General features: G+C 39.2%; 1 protein-coding gene and 1 long non-coding RNA gene across 2 annotated transcripts; both read right to left on the bottom strand.

The window, feature by feature from the left end:
* Positions 1–10,115: 10,115 nt before the first annotated feature.
* Positions 10,116–11,063, bottom strand: LOC109163565. The gene has a single exon (XM_019312315.1). It carries the CDS (start codon positions 11,061–11,063, stop codon positions 10,116–10,118), a length of 948 nt encoding a protein of 315 aa, XP_019167860.1.
* A 100-nt stretch (positions 11,064–11,163) lies between these two features.
* Positions 11,164–23,344, bottom strand: LOC109163652. Its single transcript, XR_002051315.1, has 4 exons — positions 23,334–23,344; positions 13,849–13,851; positions 11,599–11,701; positions 11,164–11,176 (listed from the first exon to the last, which is right to left on the bottom strand). It is a non-coding gene; the product is annotated as an uncharacterized LOC109163652 (long non-coding RNA).
* Positions 23,345–23,778: the final 434 nt, after the last annotated feature.

Consider the following 23,778-nt stretch of genomic DNA (forward strand, 5'->3'; position numbering starts at 1 on the left):
TAGTTCGGTGTTTAAATACTAGCATGTGTGTTTTTTTTACCTTCCTATTGGTTGATGATAACTCGTGTTATTCATCGTTGTTGTTGTTGGACCGTGTTCCATTCCTTGATTGAGTATGGTTTCATATCTTCGTTGTGATCCGTTGATTGATTCCTGTTGTAGTGTGATGTGTGTGTGGCTTTACCTGGATTGCACGATTAGTGGTATGGGACACTAGTCACCAAGGTATTGCAGCGGTCCTCGTGGTGGCCGTGACGTGATTATGGAGTTGTGACCTTTGTGTAAGGTTTACGTGATTCTTGGGTGGCATGTGTTGCAGTGTGTGTGTACGACACCCTCGTGTACTATGAAATTCGTGGTCTTGTTGTTGGTTTGTTTGTTAGTGGGGGACGATGGTCCCAGGAGGGAAAAGGTTGGACTATGAAGTACATGGGTCCTGGAGGTAATGGTTGGAAGAAGATATAAGGTTGGGGGTAGCCATAAGGTTGGAACCGGGCATAAAGAAGGCATATCAACTCGTGATGGGTGATGTCATGAGGGCTTGTGTAGCCGTTGTTGTGAGTTCTCTTCTTGTGACGTGTGTAGTCACAAGGGCATGTGTTGCCATCGGTCTTGTCTTTATCCTTTGTGTTGTGGTTATCTTTTGTGGTTTTGGGATGTGTTCCCGTATCTTTGATTGAGAGAGTGTTGAATCTTGTGTTGACTATTGCTCTTGGTTTTGTACTTATATACTTATGTATTCCGTTTCGAAAATGGCTTTACAACTTATATCTTACTTATGTATGTTATTTCACATGTATTGGTGGGTTACTAGCATTATTCGCTGACCGGGCGTCGTCCCATGTTTTATTGTGTTCTTTCAGGTGATGTCTAGGCGAGTGCGCAGTCTAGCTTGCTAGTGTAGCTTCTCCCGCTTGTTTTATGGCCTGTGTGCCGGTTTAGTTGTAGACCTTGAGACTATGGATTAGTTGTAAACAATGCAGATATTGCAGTAGCGTTCATCCTTTTTGGTGAACGTGGCATAACACCCCGTGATTTGGATTTAAGTTTATCTATTTATCTTTCAGTCTTCCGCTGTGTTTGTTGTTTAGTTAAATTATCTGCATGTTTAAGGCTTTTAAATAGCTTGTTTTTAGGGGGTGTTACACCTTGTGGCTCAGCTACGTGTCGTTTCGGACTAGGAGTCGCGGGCCCTTGTGGCTCGGAACCTCGGGGCCGTCTTGACGCACGTTTTGGCTTTGATTTCGTTGAATTTGGAGAAGAAATGAGTTCTTTGTGCTAGATTTTGTAAATGAATTGGTTGCAGTAGTATGTCCAGTGAATAAGATTAAGAGCATATCAGACTTTGATCATCTAAATGTTGAGCATGTTAGTATTTGATTGATAATAGAGATGTATGTTTATTATTTGTTGAGTTTAGTTAGAAAAGCATGCCTAAAGTGCATACTATGATTTACTAAGAATCTTGCCAAGTTGCTAAATGACGAAGTATACAGAGCATACCTATCTAGAAAGTTAAATTGCAGTAAATGAGTTCCTTTGTTTATTTTGAGCTCTAAGTGCATGTTAAATACTTGCTAAGTGTTTGCTGAGAAGATTTGTCAAGCTATGATTTACAAGCATGAATTATCGAATTGTTGAGGTTTTACAGTGAATAGAAATTGAAGTATGTTTTACAGTGAGTTGCATTTTGAGCATATCATGTTTTCAAAGGTGCATATGTAGCCAATGTGAGCCTAAGTATTATTTTCCAAAAACTCATATCTATTTTTGGAAAGTCATTATCTTGTCATATTGAGAATGTGTTGAGAAGTTATTTGCATATTTGCATAAGAAAAGTGTTGCATGATTCGAGTTGCATGAGTGATATCTATATGTATCCATTGTGAGGAAAATCTTGTTTTGGAGGACCCGTTGGGACTATGTCCTTTCGGAGTAAAAGAGAAAGAAACGGACATTGCGATCCGATATCATGTAACACGGTGTATTCCCACATTACGAGGTTGGAAACTGCCCGCCAAGCTTGGAATCCTGGTCAGGGGGTGTGCACACTGATAGTTCGATACCTGATTCCACAGAGTTTGAGTTTTGGAACCACGAGATTGGTTCTGTGGGCGAGATGAGAGATTGGGCGGCTAGACGCCGAGTCCAATAGGTTCATTCACATTATGGTTAAGTCCTGCATCGCCCACGAGTAAAGAGAAAGCGAGTCATCACGACTCTAAGGAAGCGAGTCATTGCGACTCTAAGAAAGCGAGTCATTGCGACTCTAAGAAAGCGAGTCATTGAGACTCTAAGAAAGGAAGAAGCAAAGCGAGTCATTTTTTGCTCTAAGAAATCTCAACAGAAAAGTATTCATTTTACAAGAGTGTATATGTATATTTATACTCATAGTAACATCATCTTATGAGTTATATGCCTTGCACGAGATTGCATGATTAGTAGTTGATAGCATGAGATTGCTTATGAGTTATATGCTTTGCACGAGATTGCATGATTAGTAGTTGATAGCACGAGATTGCTTATGAGTTATATGCCTTGCACGAGATTGCATGATTAGTAGTTGATAGCACGATATTGCTTATGAGTTATATGCTTTGCACGAGATTGCATGATTAGTAGTTGATAGCACGAGATTGCTTATGAGTTATATGCATTGCACGAGATTGCATGATTAGTAGTTGATAGCACGAGATTGCTTATGAGTTATATGCTTTGCACGAGATTGCATGATTAGTAGTTGATAGCACGAGATTGCTTATGATGAGTTATATGCTTTGCACGAGATTGCATGATTAGTAGTTGATAGCACGAGATTGCTTATGAGTTATATGCCTTGCACGAGATTGCATGATTAGTAGTTGATAGCACGAGATTGCTTATGAGTTATATGCTTTGCACGAGATTGCATTATTAGTAGCATGAGATTGCTTATGAGTTATATGTCTTGCCCGAGACTGCATGATTAGTATTAAATAACATGAGATTTCTTATGAGTTATATGTCTTGCACGAGACTGCATGATTAGTAGCATGAGATTGCTTATGAGTTATATGTCTTGCACGAAACTGCATGATTAGTATTTAATAGCATGAGTGTGCTTTATGAGTTATTTGATAACATGAGATGGCTTATGAGATATTTGATAACATGAGATTGCTTATTTGATTATATTGAAAAGCATGAGATCGTTGAGTACTTGAGAAAGCTTTAGATTTGTTTACAAGTTTTGAGACTGTGATGTGATGTTCGTTGTATAAGCATGCCTATTCGTTATTAGGTTGCAAACATCTAGAAGTTATTGCCAGAGTATGATTTGAGTGATTAAGTTGTTAATCTAAGAATGAGAAAATGTTGCTTTCCAAAAGTATATACTGTATTACTTTACAGGGATGAATGGAGTTATATTTTGCTTCGTGCTAACGAGTTTGTTTTCTAATTGTTGTGTGTTAACCCGTTTCAGTTGGGCCCAATTCGTAAGAAAGAGAGCACGAGTTAGACTAGTTTAGCTTAGATAGCTTTGTAGTCTAAACTCTTATGTTATTTTGGGTTTGTAGTTGACTACCTTCTTTTGTTGGTGTTGAACACCGGGGCTTGTTCCCCAAGTTCGGTTGTAGTACTTTTGAGCTTAACTCTTTTAGATCCCTTTTGTAGCCTGTGCAGTCACCGTTGGCGGTGATACCTCTTTATGTTATTTAGTTGTTTTAATCCGCTGCTTTAGTTTATCTTCAATAGTTTTAGTTTGTTAATTAAGTTTAAGAAAAGTGGGATGTTACAGGGATAATGCCCAATGTTTTTTTTTTTATTTTATTTTATTTTAAAATAAGTACTTTAAAGTATATCAAGGCAAGATTATATGAGAATTATTCATTCTTTCCAAAAGGTTGAACCACAACCCTAAGGGCCCCCCCCACACCCCGACCCGACAGAGTATCTGGGAGGATGTAAATCATGGTAACCCAACTGAACATGAACCACAGAGGCTAGACATTTGCTTACTGTGCACAAGGAGCCCCCCTCACTTATATTGGAATTGTTCATGCATAGATAATTGAATGTTGAATTTGCGTATTTAAATAGGTAATTTTAAGTTTACAAATGCAAGATAATAATATAGTCAAGATGGATTATAATTGTCAATAAAATAATTGTATAGGTATGGTTCAAACCAAATGCGTGACATAAGGGAGACCAAATAAAAATTAGGGCATAAAATATTAAATATATACTAATATTGAAGAGCTAACTGTTGATCGACAAATAACGACATTGCGAGATAGTTTCTCACTTCAATTTGTTGTGTGATTTGAATACTCTTTTTGTCAATAAACCCCCAATTAGTTAATATGATTGACTTATTTATTATTATTATTTTTATTTTTTAAAACAATTATTATTATTATTATTATTATTATTATTATTATTATTAATATATGTATACCCCTAGGTCATTTAATTTACATGTTAATCTAAACAACTAATTTTTTTAAATATCTTTTTACCAACTATTCATATAATTCGCAGGTCAAATCCGCTAATATAATATGCTAACGCTAACCACTAACTGCTGAAGTCAAACAAGGACATTGTGAGATAGTTCTCACTTCAATTTGTTGTGTGATTTGAATACTCTCTTTGTCAACAAATTCTTCAAGTAGTTAATATGATTGGCTTTAATATATATATATATATATATATATATATATATATATATATATATATATATATATATATATATATATATATATATATATATATATATTTTAAAATTGTTTCATGGTATTAATAAAATACTTGGTAAATAAATATATAGCATTATTTTGTATTCTAACTTTGATATTTTTTTTAGTGCTACTGACTCTATTACATTGATATTTAATTAAAAAAATAGTGCACAAAAAAAGATAATAGACAATGTAGTGATATAATCAATGAGTTAATACCATCTGAGGTCCTCCGAGTATAGTGGTTTTGCCACGTTTAGTCCTAAACTTTCAAATTAACCATCTGTGGTCCTTCGACTTTCAAATTTAACCATCCGTGGTCTAAGTTAACCACCATGGTCCTTCAAGTTCCAAAATTTAACCAGTCGTGGTCCTAATGAAAGGACCATGGTTGGTTAAAATTTAATAGTTGAAGGATCATGGGTGGTTAACTTGGACCAGGAATGGTTAAATTTGAAAGTCGAAGGACCACCGATGGTTAATTTGAAAATTTAAGACTAAACGTGGCAAAACCACTATACTCGGAGGACCTTAGATGGTATTAACTCTATAACCAATTGATGAATTTGAATGTAAAAAATTTTTACATTGGAGAAAAATAAAGACAATATAACTAATAAAATTATTTCTCTTAATTAATTTATTGATAATGAATAATTTTTTTTTTTAATAAAGACATTGTAGGGACAATGTAGCGAAAATAATCAATTGATGAATTTGAATGTAAAGAATTTTTATATTGAAAAAAAATAAAGACAATATAACTAATGAAATTATTTCTCTTATTTAATTTATTGATAATGGATAAATTTTTTTGAATAAAGTCATTGTAGACACATAATTCTAAATTAAAGAAATGCATATGTATTATTTTTTGTTGTGGCTACTAAATTATTATTTAATTTAATAAGAGTAAAATAGAGTACTAATTATGCCAACTTTGATTGGGATGTGGTTCGAACCTAAGACATTTTTTTATTGAAATCAATGAGTAAGGTAACGGCCAGTGAACTAACATAAATTAACAGAAAAGATAATATTTAACAGAAAAGTTAACGAATAATCATATTCATTAAGGATAAATTAGGAAATCTTAAGGAAAAATTAAAATATGATCAATCTTAGCCATTCATTTGATTAAAAAATTTGATCCTCATTTTTTCTACCCATTATAGTCCTAACTCTCTTTACATCATCTACTAAATAGCCAAAAACAGAAATAAAAGAAACTGAGTTTAAAGCATCAAAAACAATCTTACAATCAGTTTCCACATCTACAGCACCCAAACCAGTGCCCTTCAGCCAAGTCAACGCCTCCCGTATAAAAAACACCTCTGCCTCCCTAACAGTATACAACCCGGGTACTCTGACGTTTTTAGCAGCAAGGAAATTACCACCATCATCCCGCAAGACCCATTCGAACCCCATTGCATTATCCACCTCCCTTAACGCAGCATCAGTATTGAGTTTGAGCCTCCCAAGCACAGGTCTTGCCCAAGAGGTCACCGCATGTGTGTGTTTGTGGCCAACACCAACCTGCAGCTTTTCATTAGCATCTCTCCAACAATCCAGAAACGCCAAAGACCTACGCACCATAGTAGATAAGTCAAAGACAGCATCCCTCCATACACTCTCGTTTTTACCGCACCACACACCCCAACATGCCATCACAAACTTAGGCTTAGCAATCAAATCTAAAGTGCCCAAAGCCCAAAAGAACCAGTCACCAAGATGATTACCATCATAGCTGCACACATGTGGCATCCCCAACATGTTCCAAAGGAGAACCGCCTCCCCGCACTGAACAAAAATATGCATGGCCGACTCCTGTACCTGCCCACACATATGACAATCCACCAGGCAAGCAACATTCTTAGATAACAAAATATCACGTGTGGGAAGGTAGAGGGACACTAACTGCCAACAAAAGCTCTTCACCTTAGGAGGGACCTGCAAGTTCCAAATACTTGCCCATGGGCGGTGACTCGCATCCACTCTCGTAAGCTGCTTATAACATGATTTGACCGAGTACACACCCTTCTGCTCCCAATGCCAAAATCACTGATCATGAGGTCTCCGGTTACTGACAGGAATATTCAAAATTAAATTAGTATCGCGGGTATTGAAAATATCCTTCACACAATCCACATCCCAACCCTTACCATGCTGATCCATCAGGGAAACCACCGGTGCCTCATAAACTGTGTGATGCAACTCCGTTTCCACAAACGGATTCCCATCCTCAGGAAGCCAAGGATCCCTACCAATTATAGTCCCTTTGCCATCGCCAATGACCCTTCTACAGCCCTCCTTCAAATAGCCTTTAACCTCCAGCATACCCCGCCAAATATAGGATGGGTTACTACCCTCCCTGGCATCAAAATAGTCACAATCAGGATAATACCTTGCTTTAAACACACGGGCCACTAGACTTGTGGGATTGGAAATTAATCTCCACGCCTGCTTTCCTAGTAATCCTTTATTCATCTCATGTAGACGTCAAAAGCCCATTCCACCACATGCTTTCGGCTTTGACAAGCCCTCCCATGATCGCCATCTGATCCCACGATTACTACCCACATTGCCAGTCCACCAGTATTGATTCATAATTGCCTCCACTTCCCGCCACAGGCTTAAGGGGAGCAAAAACACCATCATAGCATAAGCTGGCATTGCCTGCAGAACATTCTTCAAAAGCACCTCTCTCCCAGCTCTAGACAAAAACTTGGCATTCCAAGAACGGACCCTGGTGAGTATACGGTCCTTCAGGAAACCCAGTATAACCTTCTTCCTCCTCCCCACTAGGGATGGCAAACCCAAGTATTTCCCACTCGTATCACCCTCCTCCACTCCCAGTATATCGACAACCTCATTTCTTCTATTCTGTGGGACATTAGCACTAAAACATGCAGCAGATTTATCATAATTTATATACTGTCTAGAAGCCCTGGCATAGGTATCAAGAATATACCTCATTTGAATGCTTTCGTCCTCATTAGCCCGTAAAAAGAGGAAGGAGACATCTGCAAAAAGGAGATGAGAGATGGAAGGCGCCCCTCTGGCAACTGAAACCCCATGCAAACGGCCCGCAGACATGCTTCTCTCAATCATAGCACTCAACCCCTCAGCCACAAAAAGGAACAAATACGGGGAAAGCGGGTCCCCCTATCGGAGGCCTCTTCCTGGTATAACTGGCCCCAAATGACGCTGATCATGCAAAATATGATACCGTACTGAGGTTACAGATTCTAGTAAAATATCAACCCATCTACCACCAAACCCCATCTTAAGCAACACCGCCCGTAGAAACTCCCACTCCACCCGATCATAGGCCTTCGATATGTCGAGCTTCAACACAACGACCCCCTCGCGTCCCTGGGACTTGCGTTTCAAAAAGTGGTGAACCTCATAGGCAAGCATGATATTGTCAGTTATTAAACGCCCCGGGACAAAGGCACTTTGAGCACATGAAATTAACTTATGCAACATGGGCTTTAGTCGGTTTGCACATACCTTTGCCGCCACCTTATAAATGACGTTACACAAAGCAATCGGGCGTAAATCTTTTATTGTATCCGGCCTGGCCTTCTTCGGGATCAGAACAACAAGGGTATCATTAGCTCCACGTGGGATCTTGGCCGTTTCCAAGAAACTTCTACAAAAAGTGGTTACCGCCCCCCCTACAATGTCCCAGAAATACTAGAAAAATCCCGGTCCAAAACCATCAGGACCCAGGGACTTATCCGGGTGCATCTGAAACACCGCAACACGAACCTCCTCCATACTCAACGGGCGCAACAGCATAGCATTATCAACCTCAGTCACCTTCGCAGGAATTGCATCAATCACCTCCTGTATCTCTCCATAATCCAGGGTAAACAGTCTAGTATAATAATTCAACATGACATTATCCAACCCCTGTGAATCCTCCACCCAAATCCCATTCTAATCCTGGAGACGTCTAATAGTATTGCGTCGGCGTCTTGCTTTCACAGAATTGTGAAAAAACTTGCTATTGACATCCCCACCTTGATACCAAAACTCCTTAGCACGCTGTTTCCAGAAATAATGTTGTTGCTCCAACAAAAAAAGCAACTCCCTCTCCACCGCCTCATATTCCCTCAACCCAGGCTCATCACGACGCCCCCTCAACCATTCTAAGCGTTGCTTATTGAACTCAATCTTACGCTGGAAATCTCTATTATAATTCCGCCCCCACCTCTTCAAGTCAAGTGCACATGCCTCCACCCTTGCTAACGTATCCAGGCCAACCGTTCTGTCCCAACTTTGCGCTACAATTTCTCTACATGAATCTTCCCGCAACCACAAATTATCAAAATAGAACCTGGCACGCTTGCGGACCCGTGGGAGAATAACCGGTGTAAGAATCAGGGGTAAATGATCGCTATAGGGGACAACCAGAGACTGTGCCCGTGCACCCTGAAACAAACTCAACCACTCCTCATTAGCTAAAATACGGTCCAACTTCTCCTCAATCATATCGCTCGTGCCCCGTGACTTAACCCAAGTATACTGTGGCCCATCAAATGGTAAATCCTGCAAATCACAGTACGCAATAGCCTCCCTAAAACCATTTATACACCACGGTGGATGTGGGGCCCGTCCAAACTTCTCAGACTGATCAAGGAGGTCATTAAAATCCCCCATCACTAACCACGGTAGAGTTGACCGAGATGACAAGGTACGCAACAACCGCCATGCCTCCCGCCTACGGTGCCTCTCTGGGAACCCATAAAAACCAGTAAAACACCATGAGGGAGCACCAACATCCAAACGTAGCTCACAATCAACATGATTAGCAGAGAAACCCGAAACTGTCAAGTCCACACTGTTCATCCACAACATCGCTAAACCCCCACTCCGTCCATCCGCCTCCACAGTAAAGACACTATCAAACCTCAATTGTACTCTAACATCTTCCATACGCTGCTTACTAACAAATGTCTCAATCAAAAACACCACACTCGGCCTCTTAGTGCGAACAAGGTCCGCTAGCACACGAACTGCCGTCTGGTTGCCAAGCCCCCGGCAATTCCAAGAAATTAGACTCATAATTCTCGGCGGGCTTGCTCCGCAAGACCCGCCCCCAATCTGTTTTTTGACATAGCCACATCACAATCCATCTCCCCTCCACCCACACTCACCTCCACACCATCCTCCTCCACCCTCCTTCTTTTTTGTTCCCCCACAACAACTCTCGGCACATCACCAACATCCCTTTCCACCCCATCCACCCTCTCACAACCCAAACCCAAAATTCCCCCACTGCCCACCCCCTCAACGCTTACACTGCCATGCCCCACAACACCCCCACCGCCCATCCCCACAACACCCTCCCCAAAATTCCCCCACTGCCCACCCCCTCAACGCTTACACTGCCATGCCCCACAACACCCTCACTGCCTCGTCCCACATCACCCCCACTGCCCTTTTCCGTAACCACCCCACTGCCCAAAACCCCCCAACAACACCACTGTAACCAGCCTCACCCCCCATAGCCGACGATTTCCAAGATTTCCGCTCAGCAGCAGTTTCAGGTGGTATCCATCCCATATTCACCAACGGCGGTTCCCGGCGAGATGTCGCCCGCAACCAAGCACCATAAGGCTTCTTAGCTTTTGGATCATGACGTTCCAATGCAAGCCTACAATGCCTGTCCCCATGCCCAATCAACCCGCACAAAAAACAAAAGGTAGGTAATCGTTCATACCTAAAATCAATAATAGCCCAACTCCCGACACCCTGTTTTAACTTCATCTGCTTCTTGAGTGCCTTGGTGATGTCCAGCGACACCCGAATACGGTAATACGTTCTCAAGGACCCATCAAAATTCCTTTCATCAGCCTGTACCACCCTCCCCAAAAACGAGCCAATTGCATTAACGACCGACTCCGAACGGAACCCTATCGGCAAAGCATGTATTTGAACCCAGAATTCCGCATGATCCAATTGGACAATTTCCGGATCCTCCCCCAACTCCAGCCTCTTCATCACCAACAAACTCTGTTCATATGCCCACGGACCCTCACTCAGTATACGCAGAAGATCAGCTTTGTGATAAAAACGAAAAAGAAACCTTCGGGGTTGAAGCTCACGCATGTTCACACCCATGGCTGCCTGCCACACACCTGCCATGGTGTCTTGAAAGTAAGCAAAGCGAACAGCCCGGTTTGTGAGCACCCTTCCCACCGCAAAAAACCCCTCCTCCGCCGGTTCGTTCGCGTCTGGTACGTAGGGAACACGGACAGCCAGGTCCTCATCCTCAACATCCGCCAAGGTCAGGTTAGCACACTGGTCTACAATCTCCTGAGCAGCCATACGAAAAGATTGGAAAGCAGACGCCAGAAATCCCCGGTCGCTGTCGGCAATTCACGGCCAAAAAGCGCAAAAACCCTAAAAAACTCGCGAAGCAGGCGAGAGAAAATAAAATTCTATTATACGCCTATTAGTATAGTAGATTGTTATTATTAAACATTTTAAAGCAATGACAAATACTTTATTCGCACCTTTATCCTTTTATTATTATTATTATTATTATTATTATTATTATTATTATTATTATTATTATTATTATTATTATTATTATTATTATTATTATTATTATTATTATTATTATTATTATTATTATTTTAAGATTGATTATCTAATATATATGATGAATAGGATGAAGATGTTATGGGATGCTAGATCGTGATTATGTTAACAGTTTTATTTCAAAATGTTACATTTTGTTTTTTTGAAGACAAAATGTTAAATTTTAATATGTAAACAAACTAATTTAAATTTTATGAAGACGTCCTTTTTAGTCCTTTTACATTTATCAACTTATCAAACATCTAATTTTGCCAAACACTTTCAAGCATAACAGCTAGCTTAATAGCCCTTCAATTTTCAGCTTCTAGCTTATAGCTTTTCAGCTTTCAGCTATCTTTTCAGCTAAGTTTGCCGAACATAGCCTACAGCCTGAGGGTCCATATGGTGAGGAAAATTATCTTCACAGAACTTGATAATATCTTTCTCTGTGGAACGGTTCCCTTTTAAGCACAAGCCATCTACCCTAAAACCTCATCAGGCTTCCCAACAACTGCAGCCTCCAAAACCAGGGCTAGGGAGAGATGAATCGGCCAGCCCCTTCGTCTCCAGCGGAGACGAGCTGGAGAATAAGGGTTTTTTTTTTCTAAATTTTAAATAATTAATTTATTTAAAATTATTTAAAAATTATTTTTAAATTAGGTAACTGCCACATCAACATGTTTTCAGGTAAACATGTCATTTTGAATTGAATTGTATGAGTTAGCATTCTTTAGGGACCTAATTGCATTTTTTTGGAGTTCGATGGCCTAATTGCAATTTTGTGTACAGTTGAGTGGTCTATTTGACCCTTATTCCTAATTTTAATATTTCTTATTAGGCTTATCGACAAAAACGATATAGTGTATCAAACTATTTACTTTATATATATGGATCATAAAAGAAAACTATTTCTTTAAATGAAACACCGTCGTTTTGATCTGTTTACAAAATTTTACGTAACGATATCGGTTTTTTTTTTTTTTTTTTTTTTTTTTTTTTTTTTTTTTTTTTTAAACCGACATTGTATTTTGTTTTAATTAAACAAAAATTAAATGACAACACATACGACGTCGATTTTCTCGTAAAACCGATGTTGTTGTTTTTAATTAAAAAAAAAATGCAAAACATACGACATCAGTTTAACAACAAAACTGACGTCGTATGTTATTACAATTTCTTTTAAAAAATTAATTAGGATACGACGTCCATTTTTATTAAAAACCAATGTCGTATTTTTAGCCATTTTTTCCGTCTTCTCTTCTTCATTTCTTCCATAGCCGCAACCCGCCGTTAGCCCTCCGCCGCTTCTATCCAACGTCATTCTCCTCCTCGTCCTCGTCCTTCTTCTTCTTTTTCTCTTCGCCGCAGCCACTGCCACACCACCACTGCCACCAGCGTTCTCATCCTCTCAACGCCACCCCTCCGTTCGTCGTGCCACCTCCTCTCATCGCCACCACCTCATACATTGTCAGTTTTTGTATACTTTTTGAAATTTTGTTTTAAATTTTGAAGTTTTGTGAGTTGAAAATAATTATTTTAATATATTTAGAATTATTTGTTAATATATTTTGAATTTTAGGAATTATTGTGTATATATTTTGAATTTTATGAATTATTGCGTATGTTATGAATTATTGTGTATATATTTTAAATTTTATAAATTATTGTGTATATATTTTGAATTTTTGGAATTATTGTGTATATATGTCGAATTTTTTGAATTATTGTGTATATATTTCGAATTTCAGGTATTATTGACTATATATTTAAAATATTATGAATTATTGTGTATATTTTTCAAATTTTTAGAATTATTTTGTATATATTTTGAATTTTATGAGTTAGTGTGTATGTATCATGAATTTTGTAAATTATTCTGTATATATTTTGAATTTTAAGAATTGTTGTATATATATGATGAACTGTAGGAATTATTGTATTTATATTTTGAATTTTAGGAATTGTTGTGTGTGTGTGTGTGTGTGTATATATATATATATATATATATATATATATATATGTGTGTGTGTGTGTGTGTGTGTGTGTGTGTGTGTGTGTGTGTGTTAAATTTTAGATATTATTGTGTATATAATTTCAATTTTAGGTACTTGTGACACCCCAAAAATTATTCTTATAAACCCAAATTAATTCCTTTAATATTCCCTAAATATGGATTTAATTCTCCTAGTTACCTCTTTAATCTTTTTTATAATTTAGCCTTGAATCTAGTTAGGGGATCTATTTGGATCCAATCCCTTAACCTTCTAATAAGGGTCAATGGGCTGGACCTTTGTTTATTAGTCTTTTGGGCTTTAGCCTTTATTTAAAAGGAAGACGATATTCTTCCTAGCCTTTTTGATGAAAGAGTGATGCCCACACTTGCTATTTCAGAATTTCTAACTTGGAACCCAAACTACTACCTAAACACACTCACCCTAGAATCCCCACACTTGGCCAAAACTCTCTCAACATTTCAGCTTGTTTCTCACACCACTCTCACTCTCCCATCCTACCCAAGAGAGCTCTTCACCTTCTCAACCAAGAAAGCCAAGCAAGACTCTACCTTTCACCATCACCAAGCCTAGGAAGGGTAAGTATTAGGTGTTTATAGTCTTATTTTTTAGTTTTACATCTATTTCATCTAAGACTTCTCCTTTGTTTGTTGGGTTTGGGGTTCTTAATGAAGATCACATTGAAGAGGACTTGCAAGAGTGATCTTGGAAGTTTTGGAAGGTTCACTAAGCTAAGAAGGTAACTCTATGTCCAACAAAACCTATTTTCCTTGCACATTCTTGGAAGTTTTGTGGTGAAATGCATATTCTTGTGATTTTTCTTTTGTAGAGCTTGTATTTAGGGTTCTGTGATGCTATTTATTGAGATATTCCTTCTATTCAAGTCATATTTGTTGTGGATGTGAGTATTGATGAGCTTGGAGTTGGATTTCTCATTCTTGGCAATTTTTCCCCGAAATCAATTTTTGGTACAGAGTACGCACCAGCGGGCACTTCGGGCGGGCATCTAAGTACCCGCCGGAAGCACCCGCCAGTACAGTGTAGAACCAGTAGGGGTTTGGCGGTTGGTTTGGTACTCACCGGAACCACCTGCTGGTACAGTGTAGAGTTTCGTCGAGTACTTTGCCACCCGCCCAAACCACCCACTGGTACGATGTTGTTGGCTTTCGTTTTGTTGTTCCATTATGTACTTGCGTGTATTTATTGATGTCTCGTAAATCTAGAGTGGTGTATTATGAACCCAATGGTTAGGATTTGGAGTCTTGAATCTTGATTAATATCCAATATTGCTATTGGTTGGATTATTAGATGAGGTTGATGATGTTCGTTTGTAACATTGTGATTTCTCTTTGGTTGCGTATTAGCATGTCGTTCCTTGATGCTAGTATGTTTTCCTTACGATAACCTTGGCTTATCTCTTGATTGAATTGGAACTTGAGCATATCTATTCGTTGTGATTTCTTGTTGGAATCCTTTGATATCGTTGTGTTGCATTTGGAATGTCTTCTTCGTATCTCTTTCTTGAATCTCATTTACCTTGAACTATACGTGATTCCGGTGTACTTGATTTAATTTCTTGCCTTTTTATTTCGTTATTTAATTCCACTAAATGACTTAATCAATTGATACGGAAATATCAAATCTAAAATCAAGTAGAACATTACGGTGTAATTTGAATTCAAGATTCACGGTACAATTTCAATTGGTATCAGAGCGCAGAGACTTAAATTACTAGTCTATCGATCTGGCTATCCCATGTTTCTTGAACTCAAGTTTTCATCGACTTTTAGTACTTTTGTTCATTTTATTACTTTGTTCAATCTCACGATGTGTTGAGTGTTTTAGGATGGATCGACTCAAGGTACTTCCCCAGTTAACAGGTAATAACTATGCTTATTGGAAAGCACGCACGCGAACTCACCTGAAAGCTCAAGGAGAACTTGTAACACCCCACTTTTTCTTAATCTAAATCCCGAAACTTAACTTAACAAGAAAAATAAAAGTAAGATTAATAACTTAATTCAATCAAAACCAACCAACGGGTGTTACCGCCACAGTCACTACCCACAGTGACTGGACAAGCTACAAAGGAAATAACTAACTCAAGTCAAACTTCATTAACAACATTAAAACTTAGGGTACAACCCCGGTGTCCAGCACCAACAAAAGATCAAACTAAGTTTCCAACAGTCAAACAACTAACATCAAGTTCAACAATTGTAACTAAACATCACCAGTCTAAAGTAGAATCTATCTAGAATCTACCAACACAAAGTCTACGCACTAAATCTACTCGTACACGCTCAAACATAGGGCCTCCTGAAATGGGTTATACAAAAAAGTAGGAAAATAAACCCGTTAGCAAATTAATGCTAAGTATAAAACCATTCAACCCTGTAAACTACTATAGAATATAGATTTTGAAAATCGTTTGGCAAGCACACATAAGATCAAACACTTTCAACAATTAACAACAATCTCAACAAACTAATTATCAATTCTATATGCTTGCAACCTACACATCATATAATCATTCTTTCTCAAGTACTCAACTAAATCACATAACTCTTGCTTCAACTATAGATAAAGAGATACTAAACAACTCAACAACAGTCTCATGCTTTCATGCTAAACAACAAGCAATCTCAAAGCTATCATACCAACACAACAATTAATGACAAGCTATACATATCAACATACTCTAAATGCAACACATTCAAGTCATGAAATACATGTAACAATAAATGACATGATGCTATAAGTATATAGATATACTCTCTCTAAAAAAGGTATACTTTTTCTGTGGAGGTTTCTGTTGAGTCACACAGACTCGTTTTTCTCTTCTTTCTCTTTGAGTTTCTTGACTCACTTTCTCTTCTTTCTTTCTTACTTGCTTTCTCAAACTTTCACAAACTTTCTCAAACTTCCACATGATTCTCATTTCTCTTCTTGGGCAAGGCAGGTACTCTGCCGCAGCGAAGCTCTAGCGAACGGTGCAATCTCATGCAACCGGAAGATCTTCACGAATCGTGAATGGACCTAACCGGCTCAGCAATCTAGCCGGCTACATAACCAACTCGCCCGCAGAACCACGCCCTGGGTTATTAAATCTTTCTCTATTGAATCAGGTATCGTACTTTAGTGTGCACACCCCCTTACTAGGATTCCAAGCCTATCGAGCAGTCTCCAACCTAGTAACACGGGAATATCGACCTTGTTACTTCTAAAATATCTCTTTCGGTTCACAATGTCCGATTCATTTCTCAAACTTTCTTTCTTTCTCATTTCTCCCGAAAGGACATAGTCCTAATGGTCCTCCAAAATACTATTTTCCTCACAATAGGTAATATATAGATATATCTCATGCAAAAATCTTTCTCATGCCACAAACTCTTCTTATGCAAACTCATGCACAAATATTCTCAATCAACTTCTCTTTTTCACAACTTTGGAAATCAAATATCATGCAACTTCTCAATGCAAATAGATAAATGATTTTCCAAAATAGATATAGATTTTTGAAATAGAACTTAGGCTTACTTATAGCCAATAATGCACTTTAACCATGAAATGCACGAATCATACTCTTTACTGTGATACATACATAATTTCTCATTTACTGTAATCTTATAAAAATATGCACTGTTGATGCAAAATTTCTCAATAAATGCTAACATGTAATTAGGCATGCTTTTCAATCAAGTAACAATGCTCAAAAGCCAAAACCACAATTACTGGAATTTAACTCTCAGACAACAACATCAACAACATTAACAGAGAACTCAATAATCACAAATTCAACTATAAATCATGCTTTATAACTCCAAAATCAACAAAATGAACTTATACTAGTGCATCGTAATGAGCCCGAGTGTCCGAGCCTCAAGGGCCCACGAGTCCCGATCTGAACAACGCGTAGCTGAGCCACAAACGGCCCGGCCTGAACTGGGATTGGCCTGGCGGAGCTTGGTGACGGGGCTTGGGAAGCCCCGCCAAGCCACGGTGCTAGGCAATGGACCATGCCATGGTCCGTTGCCATGATCCGCCTCCCAACGGGGCTGGCCAACGGACCATGCCAAGGTCCGTTGGCTAGCTCCGTTGGGTGATCTGGTGCTCCTACTGTGTGCACCAGTGTAACACCCGTGTTACAGCCGTTAAACTCGGATTAATTATTTAATTAATTCCATTAAAGAATAGTTGAAAATGATTTAATTTAGTCAGAGTCCCTTAATTAATTAGTGTGGTCCACGGATGATCGTGGACCCTTGTCCATATTAAAGCCTTAAAGCCCGTTAGAATAAAGAAGTTGGGCCTAGTATTAATCAGATTCTAATTAGGAGTCCTAGACCTGTATAAAAAGAATTAGAAAGCCTTTAGAACCTTTTCCCTCCATCTTCTTCTCCATCACTCGAAAATCCCCTCCCAGAACTCAGACAAAGAATTCCCTGTCACCAAGCCTAGGAAAGATTGATAGGAAGAAGACCTCGAGGAAAGATCCTAGAAGTCGTAAGAAGTTTAATTAAAGCTACAATATAACCCATGTCTTACAAAACCTATTTTCCTTGATATCTTTTATTGATTGGCTCCTTTGAATGATTATATGCGTGATTTTATGAGTATGCCTTGATAGAGCTTGTCTTAGGGTTTATATTGTGATATCTTGATGCTCTTGATATTCGTAAGTGTTTATATGCATGTTCTTGTGTTTAAACATGTTTAGAGCTTGTCTTTAGGGTTTATATGTTGGTTTCTTGATGTTCTTGAGGTTCTTGATGCTCATGAACCGTTATCTGTTTATGCTTGAGTCTTGGCATGTTTAGAGTTTGAGTTTAGGGTTCGATTGTGTTGTTTCTTGGCTTATTCTATGTGTTCAAGTCCCTATTGTTGTTAATATGTGTTTGGGCGTGTTTGGACTTGATTTTGGGTAAAATTGAGGAATTCCCGGGATGGGAAAGTGGCAAGAAACATATGTTCCAGCGGATAGTCGGTGGGGGGATGAATCCCCACTCAACCAACCACTGGGACAAGGCCGCCGTTCCAGCTGGTGGCCTGCTGGTGGACGACCATCCGTAGGAATACCCGCTGGAACAGGGCAGCCTGCCGGCGGGAGGTTGTCATCCCGTCATACCGCCCGCTGGTACGGGCGGTGGGTTGTGTCGTGGGTCTCCGTTGGTCGTTTCCCCGTGCCCCGTTGTACCCCGTTTGGTGTTTGTGAGTCGAATACGATGTCTTAAGTGCCTTAATGTGAATTTGTGAGTTGTGTCTATGGATGTGGTATAAACTCGTATCGTGTCATGTCATAGTATGGTCCTTAACATTCTTTATGAGTCTTGTGGTCGCCTTGGCGTCACTTGTTGATTGAGAGTCAATATGCATGATGTACCCAACCCTGATTATCCTCTTGTGAAGTCGTTGTCGAGTCTTGTATGGTGTGTCAATGTCCATGTGTGACGAAAAGATATGAGATTGGTGGAAAGTATATGTTGGTGGTTTGATGCACTGCGCGCGCTTGTGTGTGATGGTGTTGCGGTACCAGTGTGTGATTTAATGGCATCGCGGGTGTTGAGAGATTTTGTGATCTTGTTGGCGGTTATGTAGTGGGGAGTATGCAGTGCTCTGGAGGGATAAGGCTGGAGGAGTACAGGGTGGTCTTGAGGTACAGGTTGGAACTGATATACGGTTGGAGAAGCGTAAAGGTTGGAACTTGGTATAAGGTTGGAACATGGACATGTTTGTTGTTGTTGTTTGTTGTTGTTGTTTGTTATTGTTGAGTCTTGTTGTCGTCCTGTCTTGTGGTTATGGTTGCATGCTTGTGTCTTTATGTGCCTTGTTGTGTCAAGTCTGTTGGTGTGTCTTGAGTCTCATCTCTGGTTTTAAAGTTAGAGATGTTTAGGTCAATATTTATGTATTCTCAAGTCTCAAAATGGTTTTCCTATATTTATACTTATTATACTCAACGGGTGGGAGTGGATTACTTCGCATTATTCGCTAACGGTTGCTACACCGCATGTTTTTCATGTACTGATTAGTCGACTCGTGAGCGCGCTAGTCAGAGCTACGGTTCCTAGCTAGATAGTAGTTAGCCTTAGTTAGACGGCCTGTAAGCCATGCTTGTATTGGGATAATGGTTATGATTTATACTTTGTTTAGTTAGTTTTAGCATGTGCATCTAGGTTCCCAAACTTAGATTTGGCATAGCACCCCAACACTTATGTTTAGCTTCTGCCTATTTGGGATATTAATGATAGACTTGCTCTTATTTTGTAAGCTTTAATGGTTTTAAATTATGCTGAAAATCGGGGGTGTTACAACCAGACACCTCCTTCTTCACCTGTAACACAAAAACGGTGCAATCCAACACTTCTAAACCACAATAAATCAATCATAGATCATCTACAACACACAAATAGCTTAACCACAACATCTATCTAGCATTTCTACACATCAAACCACAATCTAACAGTTAACAGAGAACAAAAAGTAGTTTGGGAGTCCATGGTTTATATCTCAACTTCTTCTTCTTCTTCTTCTTCTTCTTCTTCTTCTTCTTCTTCTTTGTGTGGATCTCTCCTTCCTCTCAACTCAGACAACACCTCCTTCACCACCTAAACTTCCCAAACAAACCACACAACCAAACATAAGGGAGAAACTCAGAGATTAAAGGCAAATGATGGTGAGACTAGAAGGAAAAAGAGATGAAAGCTGAGAAATCCTTACTGTGTTGTTTTCCTTCCCTTGGCAGACTTAGAGTGTGGAGAGGCAAAGAAAATATCAGGGAAACAACAATGAAATAATGAGGTTTAAATAGGGTGCTAAACCCTAGGATGATCTTAAATGATTGGTTGAGGGCAAATGTAACAACCCAAAATTTAATTTCATAAATCCAATTTTAAGAAATTGCGAAATAGCCATTTTTCACTCCGTAAAAATTTTTGCGATGAAATCGGTGTTGAAAAAATTATTTTGAGCCACTTTTAAGTAAATTCAATATTGGGAATTATTTTAAATCTAAAATCCTAAATTTTCGGATACTTCGCGTACCAAGTTTAAAACTGAGAAACCAATTTGAGTGAGACTAGGAGAAATCTGAACCAAGTGTTTGTTTGGAAATCTTTTTGAAAAAATACATTTTGACCGCAAGTTATTCAAAAATCATCTTTCTAGACTATGGTTCATGATGCAAGGTGAACCCTACAATTTTATTTTACATTTTACCCCCAAACCCTAAGTATAAGAGATAGCTTTACTTGTGCACCATTCATTTTCAAGAAAATCTACAGCTCTCGTGTCTCTCTCTACATCTCCCTATCATCTTCATCTTCTTCATTTTTGGGAGCTTATTCTTCTTCCCAAGCTTAGGTTTCAAGAATAGGTAAGATATCTGTGTAACACCCCCGATTTTCATGTCATTTTAAACTTAAACATGCAAGATATTCTAACCATAACCATAAGAAAAACACAGCGGAAGTCTAAATATATAAAACTGGAAAACGGAGAGTGTTATGCCACGTCCACACTAAGTGAACGCACAGGCAACAACATCATCAACATCAATCTAAGAAGTCTATAGAAAGAGGCACACATGCCCAAAACATAACTAAAAGAGTCTGGGGGACTAAACTAGCCATCTCTATATCGCGCACGCCACTACTCGGGACCTGAAAAGCACATAATTAAAAGGGACGACGCCCGGTCAGCGAATGATGCTGGTAACCCATCAATACACGTTAAGTATCATACATAGATAGTATATACAAATTCATTTTCGAAACGGAATACTGTATATATATAAGTTCAAAGCCAAAGATAGAAGTCAACCACATGACTCTATATCACTCACAACAAGGATAAGGGGAAATACATCCCAAGACACATCAAGAAGTGACAACGAGGGTACCGATCAAGGTGTATTCTACCATCACTCAGTAGAATATCACCCGACATGATCAACCGAAGAGAATAAAGAGACACACATTGGCAACACATGCCTTCGTGAAATCACTCGTCACGAATAGAGAAACACACATCGGCAACAATGTCTTCGTGACATCACACATCACACATTTCAAATACAATAATCCTTCCTTATGGCCGGTTAAAACCTTATGGTTACCCCCAACCTTATAGCTAGTTCCAACCATTACCTCCAGGACCCCTGTATATCTAAGTCCAACCTTATTCCTCCGAGAACCGTCGTCCCCATCCGCCAACAAACCACCAACAATTTCCACCAATTTCATAGTACATGAGGGTACCGATCACACATATGGCCACCAATTTCCTACCACATAGTTCTAGACATACGAAACATCAAGAAGACACTCAAATAGTTCCACAAAAGAACATCGGGAAGTCAAAACATCAATTACCGGGTCAAAAGAATCACGGGGAACAAATACCCAACAACCCACATATACGTACCCACGGGTGGGGCCACGGGTAGACCCCCACCCGTGGTTCCGCCCGCGGGAACCTTTCCCTTCACCACGCATACCCCGCGGGTGGGGCGGCGGGTGGGCCCCTACCCGCCGTTCCACCCGCAGGTACACAACCCTGTACCAAATAATCCCTTCGGGGATTTTCAACACCAAGCTCAAATTCATGTCCAAAACACCCAAAATCTCACAAAATACAATAAAATGACTTGAATCAAAGGAATAGCCAAGCAATGGCATACAAGAACCCTAATAACAAGCTCTAGATATGCATTTTCACAAGACAATGCATCAACACTCACATTTCATAGAAAAATCACATGTAGAATCTAAGAAATCATCATATAAGTAAATAAAATAGATTTTGTAATGCATGGGTTACCTCTTGTAGCCTAAACCTTAACTTATTACACCTTTTAAGCTCCTAACAAGGCTCACCTTCAACCCCAGCTTCAAGAACACACCAAAAGACCATAAAGATTTCATCTTTAGAAAACGATACCTTAGAAAGCACTAAAAACACTAAAGGACCATAGATCTTACCCTCCTAGATACCCAAGACTAGGAAAGGTGGAATATTGGAGACAAACTTTGAAGATCTTGGAATACCCAAACTTAGCTCGAAGGTAAAGCTAGCTAAATTTCTAGAGAGAAGGAAGAACTTTTGTTTTGAGTGTGTTAGAAGAAGAATGAAAGATGTCTTCTAGGTTAGCTTGGAATAAGATCATAAGGTGAAAAGTCTTCTTCACCCTTACTAAGATGAAAAAGTGTAAGGAGACAATGGAACTATTCTCAAAACTTTAGGTACGACTCCTTGACTTGGGTTTACTAGTCAATTACTAGTCCCCGACTATTGAATTTTCAGGAATTTAAAGAATAAATTACCAATTAGATTAGGATTAATTACTTAATTAATCCATAAATAGAATTTAGATTTGCGAGGTGTCACATCCTCTCCCCCTTAAAAGAAGCTTCGTCCCCGAAGCTTGGGTACGACGAATCAAAGCAAAACGGTAAAAAGAAATAACAATGTGACAAGAGTGTCAAGAATATCCTTTTTGGTCAAAACTTAAAGGATCCAAATGATACCAAAACAAGCAAGAAATCATAGCATTAAATGGTTGATAGAAATAACCAACAGAGTTCTTTGAGAATAACAAACACTAACCAAACACAACCACAAAACTTCCAACCAACACTAAAGGTCCTAAACCGCTAGCTCCTAGCACAAACCATAAAGCTAACTACTCAACAAAACTAGCAAACAAGAATGAACACACAAGGCAAACAACAAGCAAACGATGAAACGAGGTACCTGACGAGAACAACTCTGGATAACGATCCCTCATGGCTGACTCCAACTCCCACGTCGCTTCTTCCACGCCGTGATGTGTCCACCAAACCTTCACCATCTTCACTGACTTCCTATGCGTTTCCCTGGTTTTAAAATCCAGAATCTTGAGCGGCCTCTCTTCGTAGGACATGTCATCGTCTAAGGGGATCACCTCCGGTGATAGAACGTGTGTCGGGTCATGAACATATCTCTTAAGATGCGACACGTGGAAAACATTGTGCACTCGCTCCAACTCCATAGGTAACACCAAACGATAAGCTAAACCCCCAATTCTCTCAAGTATCTCATAAGGACCAACGAACCTGGGCTTAGCTTGCCCTTTCTTCCAAACCTCATAACTCCCTAGGTGGGAGAGACCTTCAACCAAACTTTATCTCCAACCGTGAATTCCACTTGTTTCCTTTCCAAATCGGTGTAAGACTTTTGACGATCCTGTGCTACTTTCATTCTTTCCTGAATCTGTTTAATCTTCTCCACTGTATCGTGCAAGTACTGCAGGCCCAGCACCACTGGATTGACCAAATTTTCCCAACACAATGGACTGCGACACTTCTGACCGTATAGCGCCTCATACGGTGCCATGCGTATACTCGAGTGATAACTTTTGTTATAGGAGAACTCTATTAGATCCAGGTGATCCTCCCATGATCCTTGAAAAT

The sequence above is a fragment of the Ipomoea nil genome, unplaced genomic scaffold (assembly GCF_001879475.1).
Source record: "Ipomoea nil cultivar Tokyo-kokei standard unplaced genomic scaffold, Asagao_1.1 scaffold3030, whole genome shotgun sequence".
In the NCBI taxonomy this organism is placed as follows: domain Eukaryota; kingdom Viridiplantae; phylum Streptophyta; class Magnoliopsida; order Solanales; family Convolvulaceae; genus Ipomoea; species Ipomoea nil.